This window comes from Peromyscus californicus, unplaced genomic scaffold (assembly GCF_007827085.1).
Source record: "Peromyscus californicus insignis strain IS unplaced genomic scaffold, ASM782708v3 Scaffold_3__1_contigs__length_106647218, whole genome shotgun sequence".
In the NCBI taxonomy this organism is placed as follows: Eukaryota; Metazoa; Chordata; class Mammalia; order Rodentia; family Cricetidae; genus Peromyscus; species Peromyscus californicus.
Window position 1 is genome coordinate 45,909,628 of NW_026294551.1, and position 24,414 is coordinate 45,934,041.

The 24,414-nt window shown below is 44.5% G+C and overlaps 1 protein-coding gene across 13 annotated transcripts in view; it reads left to right on the top strand.

Annotated features, from left to right (window-relative positions):
- Efcab5 (EF-hand calcium binding domain 5) overlaps window positions 1-24,414 on the top strand; it is a 139,686-nt gene that overhangs the window by 113,315 nt on the left and 1,957 nt on the right. For 11 of the 13 annotated variants that reach the window (XM_052755967.1, XM_052755966.1, XM_052755971.1 and 8 more), the window contains 4 exons: window positions 3,010-3,110; window positions 4,185-4,438; window positions 5,947-6,233; window positions 7,329-7,425. In XM_052755967.1, the coding sequence (XP_052611927.1) occupies window positions 3,010-3,110; window positions 4,185-4,438; window positions 5,947-6,233; window positions 7,329-7,425 (739 nt within the window). Of the gene's footprint in view, window positions 1-3,009; window positions 3,111-4,184; window positions 4,439-5,946; window positions 6,234-7,328; window positions 7,426-11,789; window positions 24,164-24,414 lie in introns of those variants that run through there. The other 2 variants (XM_052755964.1, XM_052755969.1) reach the window with 2 other exon arrangements.

A 24,414-nucleotide genomic window follows, 5' to 3' on the forward strand; every position in this document is an offset into this window, starting at 1 on the left:
GATGGGGACGGGAATAGGGTGGATCAGGTGGGAGTGGGATGAAGAGAGAGTACTGGGAAGATGACTGGAACTGGGGGGGGGGGGACATTTCAGGGTGAGGTAGAAACCTAGTATAATGGAAACTTCCAGGAATCTATGGGGGTGACCCTAGCTAAGACTCCTGGTAATGGGGGATACAGAGCCTGAATTGGCCATCTCCTGTAACCAGGCAAGGCTTCCAGTGGAGAGACTGGGACATCAACCCAGCCACAAAACCTTTAACCTACAATTTGTCCTGCCAGCAAGACTGCTGGGGTAAAGGGGGTCCAGCTTGAGAACCATGCCATGAGAGGGAGCCCTCCTCTGACACTGTGCGGAGGGCCAGGAACCAGAGGCTAGACAGCCCAGAGACCTAAGATAGAACCAAACATGACTGGCAATAAATTAATTAATTAAAGTAATTAATTAATTAATTAAAATGATCCCTAATGATACTATGCTATACTCGTAGACAGGAGCCTAGCATAATTGTCATCAGAGAGGCTTCATTTAGCAACTGATGGGAGCAGAGATCCACAGCCAAACATTAGGCGGAGCTTAGGGAACCCTGCAGAAGACGGGGAGGAAGGAGAAGGGTCAAAGACACCAAAAGAAAACCCACAGAATCAACCAGCCAGGGCTCCTAGGGGCTCACAGAGACTGAACTGACCATCAGAGAGCCTGCGCGGGTCTGACCTAAGCCCTCTGCACATATGTTATGGTCTGTGGGACTCCTCACCGTGGGAGTGGGGCTGTCTCTGACCCTTTCGCCTGCTTCTAGGACCCTTTTCCTCCTGCTGGGTTGCCTCATCCAACCTTAGTATTAGGGGAGGTGCCTAGTCTTATTGCACCTTGATATGCCATGTTTGGTTGATGTCCTGGGAGACATGTCCTTTTCTGAAGGGAAATGGAGGAGGAGTGGATCGGGGAAAAGGGAAGGCGGCAGGGAGGGACAGGAAGCAGAGGAGGTGGGGGAAACTTGGTTGGGGTGTAATGTATGAGAGAAAAATAAATAAATACATAAATAGGCCGGGCGGTGGTGGCGCACGCCTTTAATCCCAGCACTCGGGAGGCAGAGCCAGGCGGATCTCTGTGAGTTCGAGGCCAGCCTGGGCTACCAAGTGAGTCCCAGAAAAGGCGCAAAGCTACACAGAGAAACCCTGTCTCGAAAAACCAAAAAAATAAATAAATAAAATAATAAATAAATAAATAATTACATAAATAAATACTCTTTCCTTCCCCAATTAAAGCATTATGTTTGTAAGAGCAGATTAGTTTGTGTATATAATGAAAACATGGCAGTTAATAGCACAGTAGTCTTGAATCTGAGCCGAGGTGTTTCAGGCAGTGTTCCTTGGTGTTGCATGGCATGACATGGTGCACATGTTGTGTGTCACACGATGGAACATGGGCAAAGGCTGCTGGAAACATCTTTATTCATTTTGATTTTGAATCAATGATGAAAATTTTATGTACTGCCTCCTACATTTGATGGGTGGCAACTTACATTTAAAAGGCTCTAAGATGTGTCCTAAAGGTTGAAAACTGCTTAGAAGTCCGGGAAACAAAGATGCGCGCAGAGAATGAAAAAGAATGTTGGTGAGGAAGGAGGAGAACTGGGGGAGAGTGGGGAGTGGGGTCCTAAAAGCCGCATGAAGGAAAGCTTATCAAGAAGTGAGTGTAATTATGCTGCAGAGATGACTCAGTGGTTAGGGGCGCACCCTGCTCTTGCAAAGGACAGGGGTTCAAGAACCCACATCGGATGACTCACAGTCACCTGTAGCTCCACCTTCAGGGGATCTGATGCCTCTGGCCTCTGAAGGCACTTTCACTCAAAGGTACATACCCACACATAGATACACATAATTAAAAATAAAAATAAATCTGAAAAAGAAAAAAAGAAGTGCCCAGTGTGGTGACACACACCTTTAGTTCCAGCACCAGAAAGGCAGAGACAGGTGGATCTTCATGAGTTCAAGGCCAGCCTGGTCCACATAGCGAGTCCCAACCAAAGGAACAGAGTAAGACCCTGTCTCTTAAAAAAAATGTGAATGTTCAACACATAAAATGTTGCCAAGCAGTAGATGATGATGATTAGTATTTGACCACTAGATTCGAAAGTGACTCACTCAGAGCCTTGGCAAGAATAGTTGTAGTGAAGTAGCAGAAACAATGACCTTATTGAGTATTTTTATTGTACTTATTTTCCATAAGCTTTTACATATTTTATGAATGTTTTTTTTTTTTTTTTTTGGTTTTTCGAGACAGGGTCTCTCTGTGTAGCTTTGCGCCTCTCCTGGAACTCACTTGGTAGCCCAGGCTGGCCTCGAACTCACAGAGATCCGCCTGGCTCTGCCTCCCAAGTGCTGGGATTAAAGGCGTGCGCCACCACCGCCCGGCTTTATGAATGTTTTACAATGCTTTTTGTTGTTGTTTATTGTGATAGCATCTTACCTAGGCTGGCTTGGAATTCACTGTGTAACCAAGACTAACCTTAATTTCTGGTCCCCCCATCTCCACCTCCCACGTGCTGGGGATTACAGGCATGCACTACCATAGCAGGCCCGCAATGCACACTCTAATATGAGAAACACTATAAACACACAGCTTAGCCAGGTGTGGTGGCACACGTTTCGAATCCTTGTACTCAGGAGGCAGAGACAAGTGATCTTTATGAGTCCAAGGCCAGCCTGGTCTACGTAGGGAGTTCCAGGCCAGCCAGGGTTACTTAGTGAAACCCTGTCTCAAAACAAAACAAACAACAAGAAAAAAAAAACACACAGCTTTTTCAGATATAGAAAAATATATGTATTAAAATAATCTTATTCTTTTGAAATTTTTCACTTTGGAAATATTATTCTTTAATGGCTCAGAAGATGTACAATGTCAAAATCCTTAAAGCCAGAACTCACCTAAACTTACCTAGTTTTTCTCTCTTTATCCAACCCCCAAAGTCCAATTACTGTTTTCAGTAATTCTTCTCTTTTTCAGGAAGACTATGTTTTACGCAAAATGATGGTTACAGAGTATCTCGGTCTAACAGAAATCCATACAGAACCCCCAACCATTTCGAGGAAGTCGAGCATTTTCAGGTATAAGACACATCTGGTTCACCTGACTGGTGTGATCATAGATCTGAAGACACAGCTTCTGCCTTTCCTTAGTGCACGTGTTCTAATAGCCCATTTATTATTTTTTAAATTTGCCAGACGCTTCCTTTGCTCTAGTTCTATAAACAACAGAAGGCATGCGTTCTTCTCATCACGGCCACCAACAGGAGAGGCAGCACGTCTAAAAGAGATGTGTCTGCCTCACTAGAGATTTCATTTTCCATGAAAATCTCAGTCTCTCACTGAAGCGGGTGTTGCAGCCCGGCTGCCCAGATCCCCAGCATGCCTCTCTCTGGCCAGATGCTGTAGCCACTGCTACAGCTTTGCTGCAGGGAAACTTTCTCTAAGGAAACACTCTGAAGTGATTTGAGCCCCTTAGGAGCTACCCAGGATTTCCCTGAACTCTCCCGTCCCAGACCCCCCACCACACACCTAGAGCAGCTTACAGCCAATGACAGACTAGGGCTAGGATGCAAAAGCGCCCGCTTGCCTTAGAAGAAGACTTAGTCTTTGGTACAGTTGACATCCCAGATCACCTCCTTGGGACTAGGCTGGGCAGGCTGGGTCTGCACGCACTTATCTTCGCCCTATCTTCCCGTGCTTCCTCAGTTCCCTGGTTTCTCCAGGGAGCACTTCCTCATAAGCATTTGCTTATTGTCTGAGGCTCTGCTTCTAGGGAATCTTCCAGCATTCATCTAACACATTTTAGACTATCAGTACATTAAAAAAAAAAAAAACTAACCTTCAGATAAGTATGACCACCAGCGGTCAGCCAGTGAAGAGGAGCCTCATGGTGCCGACCAACCTGGGGCTGCTACCTCAAGTGAGCTTGTCAGGGAAGGCTCTCTGCTGAAGGGATGTTCATGAAGAGAAACATCCAACTGAGTCAAGCCAAAGGACAGTCACGTGAAAGTGATGGGTGCAGCACCCTAGGCGAATGATAGAAGGATGGCGGGCGCACTGGGGCGAGGCGGGCATAAGGGAGTAATTCAGCTTGGTGGATGCTGTGAGCAGGCTGATGTGTGACCGACCTGTGCTTGTTTGGTTTGGTTTCAGAGATTTTCTCTTTAAGTGCACAGACACTTCGGAAGTTATCTTGGCTTCTAGCAGTGGAGAAACCCACATTGTAATTCCACTTCGCCAAAGAACAAAAGAGGCTATGGGAATCCTCGATGTTAACATCGGCCAGACTAGGATGTTGATGTATCAAGAATATAAAGATCTACAGAAAATGACGAAGATGATCCAAAATGCCTGCGATGAAATACTGGGCGAATTCTCTGGAGAAATCAAGAAAAACGAGGTCATAGGTATTGTGGATATGCTAACAGTCTGGATTCATGGTTTGCTTGGAGGAAATCACAGACACTGAGATGAAGGATGTAGTTTCCAAAGTTGATGGTTGGTAGATCTTTCCATGTGAAAAGAATCCCCTTGGGCAGGCTTACCCTGGTGAGTATGTATGCTCTATAACCCAGCAAAGGGCAAACACACCATCATCTCAGTTATGAACTTACAGTTAGAAGGTAAGAGGACCCATCTGCTGTGAAACAGGTTAAATCTGCACGCTCATTGCCTTTGCCATAAACGTATGAGGGCAATAGTAGTAGCCCATTTCACAGGCACAGAAAGTGAGAGTCGGTAAAAATAAACAACAAATGGGAAAAGCTGGACTCAAATTTGGTTTTGGCTGTTTTTTCCGCAGCATCAAATAATTTGAACATCTTGTTTTACAGATTGAAGAGCTAAAACCTACAAAACTAAAGTGAATTTCCAAGTTTCAATAACAAGCCACTGGCTGGGCCAAGACCAGTCCCCTAGTTCTTGGAACTCCATGTACTCGAGGCTACCCTTAGCACTGTGTACCCTAGGCTACCCTTAGCACAATATCATCTTAGAGAGTGGGTGAGAAGAAAGCATGAAAAACCCTCAGCGAGAGTGAACTGGACAGATTTACAGTAACAACTGGTGGGATTAAGTGGAATGACCTACAGCTGTAACATAGAGTGTGGTGGAAGGAAAAAATCCAAGTGTGGTGACACCAGCCTGTGATCCCAGCTACTGCAGAGGCTGATGCAGGAGGATCACTTAAGATGAGGAAGAAAATAAAGGAGGGAGGGGGGAAAAAGAAAGAAAGAAGACGCATGCCCTGCAAGCATCCGGTGTGTGCAGATTCTGAGATCAAGCAGCTTTTATTCGAAGCCCTGGGGATTAACCCCAGAGACAAGGCTCTATCCCTAGCCCTATTTTTCAGTTTTACTTTGAGACAAGGTCTCACTACATTGTCCAAGCTGGCCTTGAACTTACTATAAAGTTCATGGAAGACCTTGAACTCATAATTTCCAGCCTCAGCCTTCCACATAGCTGGGATTATAGGCCTCTGGTACCAGGCCTAACAAGATTAAGTACTCATTCTTTTAATTCCCAGGTCTCATCAAAGAAGTAGGGATTGGCTCTATTCCCATAAAAGAATATATGTATGTATGTATGTATATGTATGTATGTATGTATATATGTATATACGTATGTATGTATATATTCAAAGGACAATATAATTAGTAATGGAGAAAGTCTTTAAACTAAGCCCTAACTATAAAACTCAGATTTTTGGATTGTTTTTTTTCCCTTCAATTTTTAATCCCTAAATGATACATCAGACATAATTCTATTTTGCTTTTTTATTTCATGATTTAAGAAACTAAAATTTCTTGAGATGGTAGGAAATGAATCTCTTTTGCTTGAAAAAAATAGTTTATTATAATATCCTCGGACTCCTGTAAAAGAATAACCTCTTCAGTTAGCATGTATGTAATTGCAGAGATGGAAAAGGCCGGAGAAGTCACGAGGGCAGGAATTCTCTTCTTCCGGGTCATGTTGCAGGAGCTTCGGGAGTGCCTTCAGCTCCTCACATCCATGGACTTTGTGTCTCTGCTGCTCTATGAGCACAGACCTCGCGAGGATGTGACGCTTTCTTCAGACATCGGTTCCCAGTATATAGACGCCAACGTGGCCCTTGTGCATGACATTCTGAAAGGATCTATCTTGTTCTCTCAGCAGGATATAGAAACTTCCAGTGACTTGGAAGAGTGGGAAAAGTGGAAGTTTGTGAGTTTGGGGTATCTTTTGTGAGTTTGGGATGGCTTTTTGTGGTTTGGGGTGTCTTTTGTGAGTTTGGGGTGGCTTTTATGAGTTTTGGAGTGTTGGGTTTTTTTTATTTTTGGTGTACAAATTATAACGGCAGAACTCACAGGTATACAAGATGCAAGAACCTTCTCAAAGGAAAGACCCTCATGACCCACCTCTGTGTTCACAGACAACACAGTGACATCTCAAAAGCCCATGTTTTGTATAGTTTCTCACAAGCCCTCTCCCCAAACCACATACCTCAAAGCCAACCATGATCTTGACATCCAACAGCAGAGATCCATTTTTTTTTAGTTCTTCACATGTTTATTCTTTTATCATATATGTTCAGTATTGAAGTGGCTTGTATGTAGTGTTTTTTTATTAAAAGATTTTCTATTCATTTTATATATCAACCTCAGATTCCCCTGTCCTCCCTCCTCCCACCCCCAGCCTTCCCCCCAACCCATCCCCCATTCCCACCTCCTCCAAGGTAAGGTCTCCCATTGGGAGTCAGCAGAGCCTGGTACATTCAGTTGAGGCACCAAAAGGCAGAGAGAGGGCATCCAAATTAACAAAATCGGAAATGAAAAGGGAGACATAACAACTAACATTGAGGAAATCCAGAGAATCATCAGGTCATACTTCAAAAACCTGTACTCCACAAAATTGGAAAATCTAAAAGAAATGGACAATTTTCTGGATAGGTACCACATACCTAAGTTAAATCAAGACCAGATAAACTATTTAAATAGACCAGTAACACCTAAGGAAATAGAAACAGTCATTAAAAGTCTCCCAACCAAAAAAAGCCCAGGACCAGATGGTTTCAATGCAGAATTCTACCAGATCTTCAAAGAAGAGTTAATACCAATACTTTTTAAATTGTTCCACATAATAGAAACAGAAGGAACGTTACCAAACTCCTTTTAAGAGGCTACAGTTACTCTGATTCCTAAGCAGAGATCCATTCTGCCTGTTGAGAATGTACCTGTGTGGGATTGTGGAAGCTAGTGGGCTGGGCTCTGTGTTTCTGCTGGGTGATCACATAACTTTTCTTTTGTTCTTTCTTCACAGTACATTAACAAGTACTTAGTTGAGGATCTTTGTGTGTTTGATCCAACGGCTATCGATATGAACATTAACGTACAGCTTGTTATGGACTATGTCCTAGGTAAGTTTCTGCCTAATAATTTAAATATATAAGCAGAAAAAAAACTGTGAGAGATTTCCATTATAGTAAAACAAATGGTTCTTAAATTGAGTTACATGAAAATAAAAATGTCATGAGTTTTCTAAAAGGAAGGATACAATCTACAATTTGCTCTATCCCCTAAGGGGTCCATGCCACACTTGAATTCAAAGGTATGTCTGTCTCCCCTTACTGACTACATGTGCTCCTTACCCAAAATGTACTCATTACGTGACTACATTACTCAAAGCTTGTTTATAGCTCTCACTACTGAGGAAGCTGAGTCCGGAGGATCACTTCAGTCCAGATGGCCAGGGCAGCCAGACATTACAAACCTTCATCTCAAAGCAAACTGAGAAATGGAACATTAAGCAAAAAACTTTCTGGTTTTAGCTCCAATAAAGAGCAAAAAAATCATTATAAAGAGCACTCGTGTGTAGAAGCTGGTAATGCTGCCCTTTAGAGGGAAACCAGCAAGACCACAGAGCAAGGAGGCTCTTGGGTTGGAGGGAACTAGGAACCTGTCACAGAGAATCAGCCACATCTTAAAGGAAATGCACAAATACAAGGATGCATTCCTGCAAAGGTGTGGATTCCTCTACCAGATGCCTCAGGCTGTGCATGCAAGAGAACTAAGTAAAGAACGTGTTTTCCTCTTTGCAACTTAGGAAAAACTAATCACTGATTGATGTAAAAGGCAGAAGCAGAAAGATATGCAAGTTCAGGGCCAGCCTGGTTTACCACCGGCCAGCCAATGCTGCATACAGACTCAGTCTCCAAAACAAAACAAACAAAAAACACCCCTTAATCATCAGCAGGAGAAAAGGCTCTGTGAATTCTCTCCAAAAGAAGCAACCAGTTGTGGGGGTTGGGTGGGGAGAACTGAGCTCGGAGCCAGGCATCCTGGGAGACAGACACAGACTTCTCTGGACTCCCCAAATCAGTTCCTCCCCCTCCGCTGTCCTCTCTCTGACTCCACCAAGTCAGACTTTTGGCTTCTGTGGTACATAGTTTAGGTTGAGAGGCTCAGAACTGAGAGACCTCCGGGACAAAGGAGAGACCACGGCAAGGGAAGGGAGAGAGGATGGCTGGACCTCAGGCTGTAGGCACAGGTGGCAGAGCACTGAGCTGGTTGGGTGGGACGTCATAGAGCTGGTACTAGGAAAGTGAGGTACTCCCGGGAGTTTGAGAATGCTTGGGAACAGGAGAGGACATGAGACTCAAAAAATTATTGCGGACCGTGAGCAAGGTGAGTCCGGCATAGAACTCCCATTTGGAATTCTGCGTGAGCTCATGACCCTGAGCTCATTCCTGGGAGCCTCTGGATTCACGGGTGCCGCAGGCCTAGCTTTTAAGGTTGTGTTCAAGAGAATCAATAACAACAGCAATAACAAAACTGGATACTGTTCACTGTCTGCTGTGTGTGCGTGTGTCTGTGTCTGTCTGTCTGTCTGAATATTGAACATGCTAGGCAAGCACTCTACCACTAAGCTAGACCCCTTACTCCCTTTACTTTTTATTTTGAGGGTCTCACTAAGTTGCCTAGGCTGTTCTTGAACTCTAAAACCCAGGCAGGCCTTGAACTTGCGATCCTCCTGCCTCGGCTCTTCTGAGTGGCTACGATTACAACTTGTCCCCTGTATACTCTCATGTACTTCTATATTTGAGGACTTTGAAGTCCAGAGAAGTCTGCATCCGGGCCCCTGTCTCCAAGCTCAGTCTCCCTCCAGTCTCCGGTTCTTCCTTTGGAGAGAGTTAGCACGCACTAAGAACTGCAGCAGCACCTCCCATGTGTGACCAGTTTGTCTAATTGGTGTTCTCCCCAAGACCTTACTCCTCTTTGGTCCCCACCAACCTGCCAGCCCCTCAGCCTAGAGCCAGACCTTGCTGCCAGGGTTCCTTGTGTTCCCGAGTAAAGGTCCCCTTCTTGGACAAGGACGTAGACACCCAGAGATCTTCAGTGCAGACCCTCTGTCATAAAGAATAAGGATAATGAGCAGCCCTTGCCATTCTACACCCTGCAGATGCACCCATAATAAGCCCATCCCCCACCCAGGAGAGGCAAAAGGCTCCTTCTGTGGTTCTCAAAGGAACCCTTCAGGCTCTGTCTCAGATTTGCCTGCTAGAGCCACCTGCAGTTGCGCGCTCTGCTCAGAACACGTGCAAATTTCCACCACTTGCCCTGACTTTGAACTCCTCTAGCCTTTCCCTCAGCAGCCTTGACCACGGAAGGACTGCCCAGGGCGGTTTGCTTTCCAATAGTGCCCTCTGGTGGCAGTAATCAGAACTTCAGGTAACCGAATGGGACACAGCCAAAACCAGCAACCCTTTCATGTTATCAGTCTCTGTGGCAATCAACCAAGTTCATAGGTCACCAGATATCAGTCCTCTCTCATTTAGATGAAGCTATATCAAGGAAGTCTAAGCTTCGTGTTTAAGGGAAGGGAAAGAGTTCTTTGGGCACGTCTTTCTGTTTGTGTCAGGAGAGAAGCCTTTGGGCAGGGCAATCTGTTAGTGTTCAAGATCTGTGTGGCCTTCTTGTAACGTAAAGAAGAGCTCCTATTCAGGAAGCCCGCTCCGCATGAGATGGCACCAGCGATATCTGCAGGTTCTGCCTGGTTTTGGGGCTGCGAGGCAGAGCGTGGGGCCTGAGTGTGGTTGATAGACCCAGTGGCACCCCATTGGAGAAAACGGATTTTCTCTTTCCTGGAAGGTATCATTTAAAATAGCTTCTTGGTTAGGACGGGGAATTTGTGTCCACTTCCCTTCCCAGTGCTGGGGTTTGTTAGCTTGAACCTAGGGGGAAGGGGGTGCCGTCACGGTCTGTGTGTGCCGTCACGGGGGTCTGTGTGTGCCGTCACGGTTTTTGTGTGCCGTCACGGTCTGTGTGTGCCGTCACGGGGTCTGTGTGTGCCGTCACGGTCTGTGTGTGCCGTCACGGTCTGTGTGTGCCATCACGGGGTCTGTGTGTGCCGTCACCGGGTCTGTGTGTGCCATCACGGGGTCTGTGTGTGCCGTCACGGTTTTTGTGTGCCGTCACGGTCTGTGTGAGCCGTCACGGTCTGTGTGTGCCGTCACGGTCTGTGTGAGCTGTCACGGGGTCTGGGTGTGCTGTCACGGTCTGTGTGTGCTGTCACGGTCTGTGTGTGCCGTCACGGGGTCTCTGTGTGTGCCGTCACGGGGTCTGTGTGTGCCGTCACGGGGTCTGTGTGTGCCGTCACGGTCTGTGTGAGCTGTCACGGGGTCTGTGTGTGCCGTCACGGTCTGTGTGAGCTGTCACGGGGTCTGTGTGTGCCGTCACCGGGTCTGTGTGTGCCGTCACGGGGTCTTTGTGTGCCGTCACGGTCTGTGTGAGCCGTCACGGGGTCTCTGTGTGTGCCGTCACGGGGTCTGTGTGTGCCGTCACGGGGTCTGTGTGTGCCGTCACGGTCTGTGTGTGCCGTCACGGTCTGTGTGTGCCGTCACAGGGTCTGTGTGTGCCGTCACGGTCTGGGTGTGCCGTCATGGTCTGTGTGAGCCGTCCGGGGTCTATGTGTGCTGTCACAGTCTGTGTGTGCCGTCACGGTCTGTGTGAGCCGTCTGGGGTCTGTGTGTGCCATCACAGTCTGTGTGAGCTGTCACAGGGTCTGTGAGTTCATGTGTCTCAACCCTGTTGTGTCTGGAAGACATTGATGTCTTGGAGTCGTCCATCACCTCTGGCTCTGACAGTCTTTCTCCCTCCTCTTCCTCATAGGTCCTTGAGCCTTGGGAAGAGTTTATGTAAACGTCCCAGTTAGGACTGAGTGTTCAAAGCCTCTCCCTCTCCGCACAGTATCCTGACAGCAGTGTTCTGTCTTCTTACTTCTTCCTTAGTGCTGGGTCTCTGACCCAGGGTCCACACTTAGCTAAGGAAGCACTCTACCACTGAGCCCTCCTTGAGTGGTAGTTTCCTGAGAAAGACTGCATGAATGGTACATAGTCCAGGTATTCCATGTCTGAAAATGTTTGCATTTAGCCCTCGTACTTGATATGGACTTTGCTGAGGAAAATAATTTTGAAGCCATTTAGGAGTTGGAGACTTCAGAGGTTCCGTTTTTAGACCTCTCACTCTTAAAAGGTCACCAGATTAGAGGAAACTCTCTAACTTGAGACATAGAGACCCACTGTCTTTTTTTAAAAATTGAGGTGCCAATCTTAAGTTGCATGTCATTTTGTTAGAGTGCTTGCCAAGCATATGCATGTGGGATCAATCCCCCATACCACAGAAAAAGAGGCATGGTGGCACAGGTCTGTAATACCAGCACTTGGGAGGTAGAAGCAGAAGAATCTTTTTTTCCCCATGATTGATTTATTTATTATGTATACAGCGTTCTGTCTGCATGTTGGAAGAGAGCACCAGCTCTCATTACAGATGGTTGTAAGCCACTAGGTGGTTGCTGGGAATTGAACTCAGGACCTCTGGAAGAACAGCCAGTGCTCTTAACCTCTGAGCCATCTCTCCAGCCCTAATCAGAGGAATCTTAAGTCAAGGTCATCCTCAGTTACATGACAAGTTCAAGCCAACCTGGAGTATATGAAATCCTGTCAAAAAGAGAAAGAAAGAGAAAAGAAGAGGAAACATCACACACTTCGGAAATCCGCAGCTTGGTGGTTTGGTTAATACACCAAGTTGTGCGATCATCACCACTGTCCAATTCTATGATGTTTTCAAAAGAAGCTGCAGCCCCACTAGCACTCACTCCCTCTCTTTCCTCACTCTGTCCCCAGCATCTGCTGATCTGCTTCCTGTCCGTTCGGATGTGCCCATCCAGACTGTGATATAAATGGGATTATAGACTAGGCGGCCTTTGTATCTGGTTTCTTTCATTCACTGTAGTGTTTTCAGGGCTCACTTACATTTTAATGTATATTAGTTGTTCATTCCTTTCTTATGACTGAGTTATCTATATATTGGTAATCTGTATTTCACTTATCCATTTATCAGTTCATGGGCCTCTGGGGTTTTTGTTTTTGGCTCTTGGGATTATACCAGGAACATTTGTTTATAGTTTTTTTTGAATGTGCATATTCTGTTCTCATGGGCATAGACCTTAGGAGTGAAATTGCTAGGTCATGTGGTAGCTCTGTTTTACTTTTGTGGAAACGTCTCTATGGCTTTTTAAGTCCAAAGTTGCTACTGAGGTATTGGAAGCTTTTCTTGTTTCTGATTTTCCAAGCGTTACCTTTGTCTTGCTTCTCCCTAGAAGCTATAGAATCACCCCTTTATCCCCAACGTTGTGAAATTTCATAATGATAATCTTGGACATGGCTGTTTTCGTCCATTGGTCTGCAGTGCTTGCTGGGCCTTTTCAGTTGTGAAATCCAGGTCCTCACCTCCTAGATACTGACAGAGCATCAAGGTTGCTATTATAACTGTGCAAGCTGCACACTGCATGAAGGTGCCCCACTGAGGAGGTGAGTGGCAGCTAAAATCTAACGTGGATTTCACTTCCTGAGGCCACGCTGCGTCTGCTTGGAAGTGGCCTCTTTTTCTCCACAGGCCTTTTCTCTGCTCCGCCAGCTGCAGGACAGTACATTTACCCAGGACAGGTGACCTGGAGGCTGGTGCTGACTCTCCTCTCCCTTTCCTATGTTCAGACATTGCTTCTCCTAGACTCGATCTTCAAAATCCTTCTTTTTAGTGGCTAGGGTATAGCTCCGCAGATCTCTTACTAGCTTGCATGAAGCCCTAGGCTTGATTCCCAGCATCTTTAAATAGGTAAACAAATGTCTTATTTTCTATCCTATTTTCCATCTCTTTGCCCTTTTGCTTTCCTTTCAGGTAAGCTCAGTCTTCTCGGCTGATTCCGTGGCTGGGGAGGTGTGCGTGTTTGATGGCGAAGAACTCCCCTGTCGCTGTGCTCTAAGCTCTCCCTGCCTTCAGCCTCCTGTTCACAGTTCAGGCATTGCTAATGGCATCTTGAAGTTTTCTCCTCCCTGGAGTTTCTCCCCTTCCTTTCTCTTTTGGTGTCTGAATATCTGTGTCTCAGATGAAATGGTTTGTTTAAGAGTGAAATGACTTCCAGTGTCTGTGCATCTCTAACTTCTTTATCTTGAGCTATCAGCTCCCTGTGTGACAAGAGTCTTCTGTTACTCTGTCTGGAGAGGAAAGAGCCTGTCTTCCCGAATTCTAGGGCCTAATGGGGAAGTCTGCAGGACCTCCACATTTAGAACACATCTTAGCACCTCCCCATTTTCATCGGGGAACTGCCAGCTCAGTCTAATGCCCCACTCTGAAACTCTCTGTGTTATCCTGAGATATTTCTAGAAGTGGGAGACGAAGTCCCCCGGAGCTGTAATATGAGGAGGATTCCTAAGAACTCTAACTTTCCTGATCAGCATCTAGACACCTTTCTGAGTCCTGTGAGGTTCCTGGGATGTGCAGTAAGTTTGGTCCAGGCCTTCTCCATTGATGTAAGAGTCTGCTTTCTCCTGTTACCATTGGCATTCATTCATCGCTGCTCACTTCTAAAACTTGATCGCTTCAGCCTTTGCTCAACCACTTTTTAAAAAGTGTTGACTATGTGCCAGACTGTTTTAGGACCTTGGGAAACAATAGTGAGTAAGCTGACTAAGGTCCCCGCTCTCATGAAACTTACATGGCCTGCTGTCAGGAGAGTCATCACCACCTGGGCTAGTGTGAGCTCTTATCTAAAACAAAATCAAAACCCTACAGACCTTATCCATCCAGAGGAGAGCCGAGAATCAACGGCACAGTGCTGGGCTACAGCTCAGTGGCAGAGCACTGGCCTACAGGCACAGAGCTCTAGAATCCCTTCCCAGTAACACATACACATATACACACAGCAGAAAACATAATAAATGTATAAAAAACACATGCTAAAATGGGTAAGCATGGTAAGGCAATTGAGTGCATTTGGGGGAGACCGGGAGGAAACATGGGGTGGAGTTTTGTTTTCTCTTAGGTGATGGTGTGGCTCCCACCTAAGGTCTTGTTGTCTGAAGGAGTACAGATATAAATAGTCAGATAGACCTTGTCAAAAGGTGAAATTGAGTCAAGGAAATCAGCTATATAGATAACTTCTGTGGAGTGTGCGCCAGGCAGAGCATAGAGTGACTGCAAAGGCCATATAAGGCAGGAATATGCAGTGTGTTGAAACATTCAGGAGGACATCGTGTCAGGTGCAGAGTAAGAGAGTTAGAGAAACATTTAAGATGAGGTCATGGGGTTGGGAAGTGGGCAGAAACAGTCAGAGCCTCACACCATCATAACATAATATGAGAATAGAATGTAAGCAGAAGTGTTTCATGACATGCCTTATGCTATGAAAGAATCACTCTAATGGCTAGAATAGTGGCTCATACTTCCAGCACTCAAAGGCTAAGGCAGAAGGATTATGAATTCAAAAGTCAACCTGAGTTATATGGCAAGACCCCATCTAAAAAATAAATAAAATAAGGAAATATAAGGAATTGGGCATGGTGATGCCCATTTTTAATTCCAAAATTTGGGAGGCAGTCAGGCAGATCTATGTGAGTTCAAGGCCAGCTTGGCCTATATAGTGAGCTCGAGGCCACCCAAGACTACCTAGTTAGACTCCATTGAAAGAAAGAAAGAGATTGAAGGGAAGAAGGATGAAGGAAATAAAAGAACCATTCTGCTTCTGTGACAAAAAGGCCTTTCCGGGGTGGGGGTAGTCAAAGAGAATGCCCAGAGGAGCTGCTGCAGGAATTTACATGGGAATGGTCCTGACAGATGGTGAAAAGTGGTCGGAAGATATATAGTACAGATTTTGGTTAGAACCAAAATGTAACTACACAGCTTGGGTGTGAAATGTGAACAGAACAAGAGCCAAGGTGGACTATGGTTTGGGAGGATGGAGGAGCCATTAGTGAAATTAAAAAACACTGTAGGGAAGAGAATCGGTGCAGGGAGATGAAGAGTTCCAATCTGGGGGCTGGAAAGATGGCTCAGCTGCTTTAGCTTGCTGAGAGAGTACTTGGTGCTCTGGCGGAGGACTGATGTTTAGTTCCCAGCACCCACATCTGATGTGGCTCACAACCACCTGTCACTCCAGTTCCTAGGAACCCAGTGCCCTATTCTGACTTCCATAGGCATTCACATGCATACACACAGGCACGTATATGCACACACACAAATAAATGAGATAAATATTGTTGAAGCATTCACATCTGGCATGCTGAGGTTGGGCTGTCTATTGGGCATGTGAGCAGAGATGTGAGTAGGTAACTATAAAAAGAACTCTGAGATTCTGAAGAAAGCTCTAGGTGGGGATATAAAATTGAGATTTATTGGCCAATAGATGATGCCTTAGTTAGGGTTTCTCTTGCTGCAAAGACACAGCATGAGCACAGCAACTCTTATAAAGGAAAAACATTTAATTGGGATGGTTTATATTTTCAGAGGTTTAGTCTATTATCATCATGGTGGGCAATGGTGACATGCAGGCAGACATGGTACTGGAGAAGGAGCTGTGAGTTCTACATCTTGACCTGCAGGCAACAGGAAGTGGTCTGAGACACTGGTTGTATCTTGAGCATAGAAGACCTCAAAGCCACAGTGACACACTTCCTCTAACAAGGCCACACCTATTCCAACAAAGCTGTACATCCTAATAGTGCCACTCCCAATGAGTTTATGGGGGCCAATTACATTCAAACTACCACATTCCACTCCCTGGCCCCCATAAGCTTGTAACAGTACAATAGTGCAAAATGCACTTAGTCCAATTTCAAAAGTCCCCATAGTCTATCACAGTCTCAACAATATTTTAAAGTCCAAAGTTCAAAGTCTCTTCTAAGATTCATGCAATCTCTTAAATGTAATCCCCTATAAAACTGAAATAAAAAAACAGATCATATACTTCCAACATATAATGGAACAGGATATACGTTACTGTTCCAAAACATAGGGAAGGGAGCATAAAGAGGAAATAGTGGACTAAAGCAAGACCAAAAAACAGCTGAGCAAACTCCAAACTTTGCATCTCCATGTCTGATGTCAAAACGCTCTTCAAATCTCCAACTCCTTTCAGCTTTGTTGACTGCAACACACTTCTTTCTCTTGGGCTGGTTCCACTCCCTGTTAGCAGCTTTTTTTCAGCAGGTATCCCAAGACTCTGGCATCTCTAACATCTTGGGGTCTCCAAGGCAATCCAGGCTTCTCCTTCATAGCTTCATACAACGGCCTCTCTGGGATATTCAGGGACACCAAGACACATGCCTGGTGGCCTCAGTGGCTTTCCTTAGTCATGGAGGAAGATTCCTTTCTTCTATCCTTGACTCTAAAGCCAGAAACATGTAGCCAAAGCAGCCAAGTTCAGCTGCTTGCCTGGGCTGGAACATGACCCCCTGGTTCAATTACATCTTCACAGGCTTTCTGCTTCCCATGGTTTCCTTCACTACCTAAGCTTGACTGTCCTGGAGCTCAACCTATAGACCAGGCTGGCCTTGCACTTAGAGATCTGCTTGCTTCTGTCTCCAGAATGTTGGGATTAAAGATGTGTACCACCACACCTGGCTCTAAATTTTTCTTTTAATCCCTTTTCACAAGGTGGAAACTTAGCTGGGTGAGATCTTGCCCTGAGGTCACCACTCCCTGTTTTCTATTTCTTAATCTGCTTATCTCCTTGAACACAGGACTTAGCTCCAATCCACTTCCTGGTGCTCCTTTTTTCCTCAAATTGTACATTTTGCATTTTTCCTTGTTCATCTTGCTCCTTTTCATTATAAATCTGTAGAAGAGTGACTAGCAATAACCACACAACAGAGTGAATACTAGGCTGTTCCAAGATTTCCTTCGCCAGGGGAATTAATCCAAATCTCTTCACTCTAACCTCAGGCAGACTGTTTAGACAAGGGCAAAAAGCAGCTATATTCTTCACCAAAACATCGCAAGAATGATCTCTAGGCCACATATTAATATTCTTCTCTTCTGAAACCTCTTGAGCCATCCCCCACCCCACAGTTTAAATCATCCTCAACACCACTGTCTTCCATGCTCCTACTAGTATGGCCCATTAAGCCACACTTAAAGCATTCCACTGCTTCCCTAACTCAAAGTACCAAAGTTCACATTCCTCCAAACAAAAACATGGTCAGGCCTACCACAGCAATACTTCAGTCCCTGGTACCAACTTCTGTCTTAGTTAGGGTTTCTATTACTGTGAAGAGATACAGTAACCACACAACTCTTATAAAGGAAAATATTCAATTGGGTGGCTTACAGTTCAGAGGTTCAGTCCATTATCATCATGGTGGGACATGGCAGCATGCAGGCAGACATGGTGCTGGAGAAAGAGCTGAGAGTCCTACATCTTTACCCGCAGGCAACAAGAATTGGTCTGAGACACTGGGTCTATCTTGAGCATAGGAGACCTCAAAGCCCCACAGTATACATTTCCTCCAAAAGGCCACACCTCTAATAGTTCCACTTCCAATGAGCTTATGGAGGCCAATTACATTCAAATTACCACAGATGATTTACGAAGGGAGGAGTGAAGACAGTTCTTTAGATGTTTTGCCACAAAGGGAGCATAGAAGCAGGTTTGACTAGGGTATGTTACCAAAAGGTTGGGAGTTTCTTCCCTGAACCATGAATTTCTGTAAAGATAAATTACACTGACTGAGCCATAGTGATGTGAGTGCCCTGCACTGCCACCTGAGGTCATGGCCACGTCTGGGTCCATACTGCCACCAAAGGCCACGTCTGGGTCCATGGTCCCACTGTGGCCAGGGTCCGTGTCACCACGGAAGGCCACATGCATGTCCATGATCTGTGCTGCAGGCTGAAACTACAATGATATCCACGGGCTGTGCTGCCACCGAGGGCCATGTGGATGTGAAGGGCTGTGCTGCCACCTGAAGCCATTTTGATATCCTTGGCCTGAGCTGCTGCTGAGAGGTACGATGGTGTCCATGGCCCATGCTGTGGCAGAGGGCTGTGTTGATATCCATGGTCTGTACTGCCACTGGAGACCATGCTGAGGTCCATGGCACATACTGATGCTGGAGACCATGTGGCTGTCCGTGGTCTGTGCTGTGGCCAGAAACCATGATCCATGCTCCCACTGATTGGAAAGGGCAAGGGAGCTACTTTAGCCATGGTATTGATGACTGCAGACTCAAAATTGAGAAAGAAGAACTTAAAAGGCTTCTGTAACAACCCCCCAAAAAGTAACAACCTAAGCAGAAAGCTGTAGAAGAGAACTTAAAAATTGTAATAAAGGGGGCTGGAGAGATGGCTCAGAGGTTAAGAGCACTGGCTGTTCTTCCAGAGGTCCTAAGTTCAATTCCCAGCAACCATATGGTCCTGAGTTCAATTCTCAGCAACCACATGGTGGCTTATAACCATCCTTAACGAGATCCGGTGTCCTCTTCTGGCCTGCAGGCAGACATACAGGCAGAACACTGTATACACAATAAATAAATAAGTAAATCTTTTTTAGAAAATTGTAATAAGGATGCTGAAGTGTAGCTCTCCACAAGTGATGGCTTCTGGCAGGGGCTGGGGCTGGATGGGGGAGGACTCAGTTTTCTTTAAGGGGCTGACCACCGCGAGTTTAACCACGCTCCAGTGACTGTGCGGGCAACACAAATTGGACTTGTTCTTTTGTTCGTTTGTTCGCTTGTTTGCTTTTTTCTTTTTCTTCTTTTTTCGGGGAGGGGGGGTCAAAAGGGCGGGTGTGGGCAAACCTGAGAGGCCTGGGAAGTGCGTGTGCTGGGGTTCAGGATGTGAAATTCCCAAATAATCAATAAAAATATTATTTAAAAAATTACACTGACCGATGTTGACACATTTGGTTTATGGCTACGTTGTTTAAAAAAAAGTCCAGAATGGGTGCTTTGTACAGCAATCGTGCGCACAGCGGGAGTGGAACTATGCGCTTTCAAGAGCTCGTTATCCGTCCTGGAACAAACTTCCACCTCAGCTATAATAAATCAAAAAACAAGATTTCCTCCCTGTTCAACACCGATCCGTTCCTGTTAGGCCTGGGAGGTGTCTGCCTTTGGGACAACTGTAGATGTATCCAACCTTCTTATTAAATAATAAACACAGAACCAATGCAAAGAAGAAAGCCAAGAGGTCAGAGCTAAGAGCTAAAACCTTACCCTTCCTCCTGCGGTGGTCCTACCTCTCCGAACCAGAGCTACCCCTGTGTTAAAGTCTTTATATAGAGTTCCTGTCCTGCCTTCTCATTGGTTGTAAACCCAACCACATGACCGCCTCCTCACAGCCTGTCTGTATAGGCCTCCAGGTTTTCCATGATTGGTATTGAGATTAAAGGCATGTGTATCCAATAATGGCTGTATCCCTGAACACACAGAGACTTACCCAGCTCTGCCTACCAAGTGCTGGAATTACAAGCGTACGCTACCACTGCCCTGCTTTCCTATGGCTTGCTAATAGCTCTGACCCCCGGGCAACTTTATTTATTAACATACAAATAATATTTTAATACAAATAAAATATCACCATATTTCCCCTTTTCTATTTTAATAAAAAGGAAAAAAAGAAAAAACTTATAACTAATATAAGAAAAACTATATACAAAAGTACAATAACTATATACAATATATACAAGTAATAAATACCTAAACAATGTCTAGTCCATTTGTATTTGACAAATTCAGAGAAAATAATTTCATTATCTATCCTATTTTGGTAAGTCCAAAATGTATCCTAATTAATCTTCAACTATAACTAACTAATCTTCAACTCCCTCAGAGACCCAAGAAGGAAATAATATTAGCTAACAAAAATAAAAACAGGAAGTGCACATAAGCAACTTCCAAAAAATTTGTGAGTTGACAGAAACAGACAGCTGTCTGGACAGTCACCTGAGGTTTCTCCGAAGTGCTGGGGCATCATCTTCAGCCTATAGGCTTAGCATATCTGACAGACTCATTTGTGAAGTAGGATGTACACAAGGTCAACAGTTCAACCTCACATTGAGTGAGAGTAGTCCATGGACCAGAAACACCTGAATTCCACTAGTGTCATGTCATGATTCAGGATTTTAAATTCTGGAAATTGTTGATGGTTTTTTAATTCAGCTGTCCATTCTTCTTGGCTGTGTATATATGGCTTCATCTCAGCATCCCATTCTTCTCCATATCCCTCCATCAAATGCCAGTCTACTATTGAGAGGCGTGAGCTTAGTTACTCTTCAAGAATAACTGTTTCAGCTGCTGTTCCATTGCACATCAGAGGCCATCGGCCCACTGCCTGTTCAGCTGCCTTCGAAGAAAAGGGCTCTGTACCTTTTTCGAATTGCGAAGGCCACTTCAGGGATGGTGCCATATTGTCCTGGCCTCTGAAGATGCCTTTTGATAAAGCCATAACCACACTTGTTTTGGCAAGAATCAGTAATCCTTTGTTTTATGTCCTGTCTGTCCATTTTGTCCTGTTGATTCGAGGATACTTTGTTGTCCAGTGGCTAACTTTTGCCACAATGAAAGTTAACTCCATATGCAGTTTCTTCAATGCCCATATTTTCTCTGAAGTAGATTGATACTGCCAGGAGCCGACATGTCTCATAGTCATAACAAAAAAGAAAAATTTTCTAAGTTATTAAAACATTTTAAATGCCATATTCTGTAGATCTCTGAAGTGTTTGAAGATAACCTGTCTATCTAAAATATATCTACTCAATCTTGAAAACATACCTAATATAACTACAAGTTCTATTATAATATCTAACTACTAACTTTCATTTCTTTATATCCTAATAGTTGGTAATAACATTCAAGGATCAGAAAATTGCATTACATTGTTAGATGAACGGTACAATTAGAAAAATATATATAATATTTTCTAACAATATCAATTTCAATAGACAACAGTCAATCCACAGCGCCCAGTTGTCATCACCAAGTTCCCCTGCCCATGTGAAAATAGAGCTGAAATCTGCACGCACGTCTCCTTCCAGTATCCGTTCTGGACAGACCTTTAGCTTATTGTGACCAGCAGTAATGCTAAATGAGTAAATTTTAAAATGACTCAGGGAGTGTGAAGCAACAGAAACAGAGAAACCACACTGAAGGAGCTCATGGAGAAGGAAAACATTCAAGAACACCGCTGGCCCTGGCTCGGTCGGGAGCTGGAGGAAGCCGTTCAGCTTTTGAGCTTGAAGTTGGTACTTCATTCTCTTGGCTTTGCCTGTTTTTACTCATTGTCTATGCTTCCCGGGGGATTTGGCTTAATTAACCCATTGGTAAAGCAGAGATCCACAAATTGAGGTTTAATTTTAAAACATGCTTTTTATAGTCTAATGTTTCCAGCATAATGAATTCCCTGTGTAATTAAAAGTTTGATTAAAGTGGGACCTAAAAATACCATAATAAAAGCTTTCTCAATACATCCCTGTACATAGTCAAAGGCTTACTCTGAAATTCCTATAGCTTAAATGTAATTTTTAAAAAATGCTGTAAGCATTGCTAAGGCAAATCAAAATGTTCATAGTTTCATAGATTCATAGAAGAAATAAAAGTAGACTCCTCTTGAAAACTGCCTTGATGGTAGATGTGGGGTGTCTGCCAACCTGTGACAATCAGGCACGTGTCTGCCACAAGAGGGCAGTGGCAGCCAGTGGTAATGTTCCCAGTAGCTGCAGAAGGCTCCCTTACAGGACTCATTAGGGGCCCCTGTAAACACACCCATCTCTGGAAATGACAGGGAAACGGGAACTACATCCCAGACAGGTTCGGAGCTTTTGTCCCTGGTAACAATAAAACAGAAAGTAATCAACAGGGGCTTGAACAGGAAACGTTCTCTCTCTACCCTCCTACCCTTGAATCACCATGGAGATGGTGACTGGTTTAATGTTACAGACAGGGGTCTGCACACTGGGGTGTTCAGCCAAGATCACCAACAGCCACTGATGGAGCTGAGCACTCGTGGAGGATTTGGGAACCAAGCTGTGGAAGCTGTTTTATCTCAGAAAGTTAGTTGGGATGGGTACTTAGGAGTGTCCCGGGATGAACTTTGCTTTTATTTAATTTAGATTCATAACACTGGGACATTAAGATAATCGGAGTAATCTTTGGAAATCTGTAATATTTCTTTGTAAAGTTTCCAGGAAGCTAATTAGCACAAAGAAGGATCAATGATAACAAATTCACCCTCAGTGTTTTAAGTTGGTATTTTTATTGGTCTAGAATTACCCTAAAGTGAGATGAATCAGATATTTCTAATGTGTTCTCACGAGTAGCATCTGTTCTTGGTTTTATTCATAATTGTTACTAATATTATTGAGCTGTAATCTGGAAAAACTTTTAGGACTTGAAATAAAGAAATTAAATTATTCCTTAATTTAATGTTGTTTCAATTCAGCATTTATTGAACACTTACAATTGAATGAGAAAAAGCAGTGCTTGTGTGGGGGGAGGGGGTGTGAAAAGAGGACATCAGGAAATTCATTGCATCCACATGTTTGAAGTCAGCTTCAAACAGAAATGAAAACTTGTGAATGGCTCCTCATTGCACGGGCCTTCCCTGTCATACACTTGCACCTTAGCTTGAACAGGTGCCTTCCAAACCGTGATAAAGCCAAGCCCAATTCAGGGAAACTTGCCCCTTGTATTGGTAGAAGACAAGGAAATAAACTATGTTCTGGGGTCTGTGGGAAAGATGGCTCCCTGAGTAAAGGTTCCTGTCACCAAGCCTGGCAAGCTAAGCTTGATCCCTGGGCCACACATGTTGGAAAGAGAGAACTCCTGCAAGTTCTGGTCTACACACAGATGCTATGGCACATACGTGCATGCGCATATACACACATACTCTCTCTCTCTCTCTCTCTCACACACACACACAATCAGTAAACAAGATTTAATAGAAATGTTTTAAAATTCTAGTAGATAATTGAGATTATGGTTAAGATACTCTTGGGTAGTGGTATTCAACACTCTCACACGGTTTAATGTGAGTATATAATGGTTTGTTCAACTCAAATCAGCAGGTCTTTACCCAGGTCTGCTCTGAGTTAGATTAGGAACAACAGTGATAAATAAAACTCAACCTGTGGAGGCAGGCACTGGAAAGTCAGATTTTTGTGTGTATTTTCTCATAATAATCCTAAAGTGTTCCTGTTTTACAAAAAGATAGACAGGCTCAGGGCAAGTAAATCTGTTTAAGGTCACAAAATTAGTTGGGATAGAGCCAAAATTAGAATTCAGACCTGTTCAACTCTAAGGTACTCTGTCCATTGGACCATTCTATCTAAATATTAATCATTGGCTCCTGGGACTTTTTTTTTGTGGGGGCGGGTGTCGAGACAGGGTTTCTCTGTGTAGCTTTGCGCCTTTCCTAGAACTCACTTGGTAGCCTAGGCTGGCCTCGAACTCACAGAGATCCACCTGCCTCTGCCTCCCAAGTGCTGGGATTAAAGGCCGTGCGCCACCACCGCCCGGCCTCCTGGGACTCTTTAGGAATGGCAGCTAACAGTTTTCAATAGTGGGCAGTAACTACGTATCTTGAAACAAATTTTAATTAAAGAATATTTCAGAGTCGTTTTGATTTGCATTTCCCTGATGACTAAGGATGTTGAGCAATTCCTTAAATGTCTCAAATATAGCAGTACAAATAATAAGCACTGTGTATTCATTATGTAATAATATTTAGTATCCAACCTTAACAAGCTGTGTTTGGATTAGGTTCATTTGACTGTGTTTTACAATGCTGGGGAGTGGCCTAGGCTTATTTCGTGCTTGGCAGGTGCTCTACTACTTACTCAGCTACATCCTCAGCCCTTTTTTTTTTTTTTTTTTTTTTTTTGGTTTTTCAAGACAGGGTTTCTCTGTGTAACTTTGCGCCTTTCCTGGAACTCGCTTTGGAGACCAGGCTGGCCTCGAACACACAGAGATCCGCCTGCCTCTGCCTCCTAAGTGCTGGGATTAAAGGCGTGCGCCACCACCACCCGGCTCCTCAGCCCTTTTTAATTTTAGTTTACAACAGGGTCTCACTAGTTGCCC